This window comes from Lathyrus oleraceus, chromosome 2 (genome assembly GCF_024323335.1).
Source record: "Lathyrus oleraceus cultivar Zhongwan6 chromosome 2, CAAS_Psat_ZW6_1.0, whole genome shotgun sequence".
Lineage (NCBI taxonomy): Eukaryota > Viridiplantae > Streptophyta > Magnoliopsida > Fabales > Fabaceae > Lathyrus > Lathyrus oleraceus.
Window position 1 is genome coordinate 278,750,703 of NC_066580.1, and position 2,927 is coordinate 278,753,629.

At 40.0% G+C, this 2,927-nt stretch overlaps 1 protein-coding gene across 1 annotated transcript; it reads right to left on the reverse strand.

Annotated features, from left to right (window-relative positions):
- Window positions 1-269: 269 nt before the first annotated feature.
- LOC127122900 (uncharacterized) lies at window positions 270-2,159 on the reverse strand. Its single transcript, XM_051053175.1, has 3 exons — window positions 1,064-2,159; window positions 892-1,018; window positions 270-765 (listed from the first exon to the last, which is right to left on the reverse strand). Exons 1-3 carry the CDS (start codon window positions 2,157-2,159, stop codon window positions 270-272), a joined length of 1,719 nt encoding a protein of 572 aa, XP_050909132.1.
- Window positions 2,160-2,927: the final 768 nt, after the last annotated feature.

Below are 2,927 nucleotides of genomic sequence, written 5' to 3' on the forward strand. Positions count from 1 at the left end.
TCAGACAAACAGAGCAGCAACAACATAGATACTCATCTACATCATCTATAGCTACTTCTCCCTCTTTTTTACCAAAAGAGACCAAAGAGACAAAATAAATGTCCATCTAGTCATAACCCGAAATATTAGAAGTTAAAAAGTTACAACACCAAGTTCATACACAACTGAAAGACTGTTGAGAAACAAATCAACAAAGTAATACCGAAAACAAGGAAGTTCAACAAAACCAAAAAAAAACATCAAACCAATAGGGACCAAAGTCAAAGGAGCTACTCAGTAGAGCTTGAGCTTGCAGCTTCATCAGCACCAGAAACGGAATTGCCACTTGTATTATCATGGTTAGCAGACCTCTCACAAGAGGTGTGGGCTTCAGCTTCTTCTTCATGGCTGACATTAGCATGATCAATATTTTCACCCTTAGCCTGCTTCAAGCTTGCAATCAAGGCTTCCAACGATTGTTTTCTAGTTGTGGTTATCCTTATCCCTTCACCTAGCTCTTTGTATGTCTTCTTAAGCTCAACAATAGCTCCAACTTTTGAGGCTGGCCTCTTCATGGCAGATGTCAGGATAATATCCTCGACATGACTTCCTTCAAACAGTTTGTAGTGCACAGACAGAGCAGGTTTTCTTCTACTAGGTAAGTCATTTGAGCACAGAATACCAGGATATTGATTCAAGATAATACCACAGATCATAGAGGGAAAGGAAATTGGCAGCTTAACTGCATTAGTAGTTGCATGCTTGATGATTTGTTCAAACATAAATCTACCATAGTCAAAATTCACTTTTGTTCCAACGGAAAAAATAAACCTCCCAAGAGTATTAGCAATGTTGGAGATATGGTTGGTAGGGACCTAGTTGGCAGCTCCTATTTTATGTAGGATAGCATACTTGATAGTCAACTTCCCAGCAGGAAGATGCTTTTTAACAGGCCAAACTTTCACCTGCCTAGCTGTAATCTCCCTACAGACTTGATTGTCTGTAACTTCTAATTCTCCTGCACCCTCAACTTTTCTCCCTAGAAAATTATGAATAACAGTAGGAGAGAATGTTATACACTTACCACTCACATACACCTTGCAGAACTCCTTGTTGTTCTTATTAGCAATATCCTCAGGAATGTTAACAATAAATTCCTTAACTAAACCTTCATAGCATGGAGAGAACCCAACAATAGTTTTCAACAGCCCAACAACTTTTATCAGGTCCATGACCTCCTTGACATCAACAACATCTTTTCGCAACTCCCTTTCCACAGCTGCCCTTCTCTGAATCACAAATTTCCACTTAGCAGTTTCATCCTCAAGATGGAAGGAGATGTTATGCAAATGAACAACAGGGACTTTACCAGGAGACTTGCTAACAGTGGTTTTCTTCACAGGGGAGATGTCAGGGACATCTTCCTCAACATCCTCTTCAGGCTCAAAATCATCTTTGACCTTCCTCTTCTTTACTTCAACCTTGCTCCATGGTTTGGACGGAACAATACCAGCAGTCTTCTTGGCTTTTCTAGTTGACATAAGTTCAGCCACATATTTTCCTTTGCCAGTCTTCATGCGTTTAGCCGCACTTGGCTTCATGTGATGAATCATGATTTCCTCTTGATCATTAGAGCTACCATCATCTAGATCAATCACAACATTTACATCATCATGCTTCACAGGGTGGGAAGCATTAGCAGTGTGAGAAGCCACATATTTCCCTTTTTCAAACATGGTCTGCCCTAAAGAGCATAACCCTTCAGCAGCCAAGTCCTTGTTAGAACTGGAGGAATCGTCATCCTTATCACTATGTTGTTCAACCTCAAGAGAGGGGTACATTTGAGAAAGGGGAGTGGAAACTCCCTTCACAGAGTGGCCTTCATTAAGAATTCTGGTGACTAGGTCTCTTATAACACGATCAGTGTAGTGTGTATCTTCCTTAGAGTTAGTGACAAGAGTTGAACCAGAAGGAATACAAGAGGGGTTACCTTGATTGGAACATGCAGAAGCTGAGGCATCAATGGAGATGGGTTGGTTCAAATCAATGTTCGTGCCGGTAATAATAGAGAGAGGAGTAACATCCAGAATCTCATCATCAGGGATGCCCATGGGAGGAGCACTAACCTTTGGAGTAGACTTAGTATTTTTAGAAGCGGATGTATCTTGATGTTGTGACATTTTGGAGTTTTTCTGGAAAAGGTAATGTTGCCCTAACAGTGGAATGTGGAGAAAGAGAAGGAAGATGGAAGAGTAGGAGTAGGTAATGATGTTGTGGGGGTAGCGTGTAAGGATGGTATTTCCAAAACAAGGTGAAGATTTACCATAATGGGGGCACTTTATTTTAGGCACATATACAATAATTTGATTACTTTTTCCACTCCATATTAATTGCTACAAGTCTTCGTAAATGCAAATCCCTAATTTTCCTCTCAGGAATTCAAACTGATTTGCATCCAAAGCCTTTGTAAAAATATCAGCTAACTGCATCTCAGTAGCAACATGCTCTAAGACTACAATCTTTTCCTCCACAAGTTCTCTAATAAAATGGTGACGAATATCAATATGTTTGGTCCTGCTGTGCTGAATAGGGTTCTTTGAGATGTTTATAGCACTCGGGTTATCATAGTATAATGTCATGACATCTTGTGTGACATTATATTCAGTCAACATTTGTTTCATCCACACCAATTGAGAGCAACTACTTCCAGCTGCTATGTATTCAGCTTCAGTAGTAGACAGCGAAACACAATTTTATTTCTTACTAAACCACGATATTAAGTTGTTCCCCAAGAAGAAACATCCTCCTGGTCTGCTTTTCCTATCATCAGCACTTCCAGCCCAATCAGCATCACAATATCCAGATAACCCAGATTCAGATTCATGCGTGTATATCATCCCATAGTTACAAGTGCCATTGAGATATTTCAGGATCCTTTTCACTTGGTT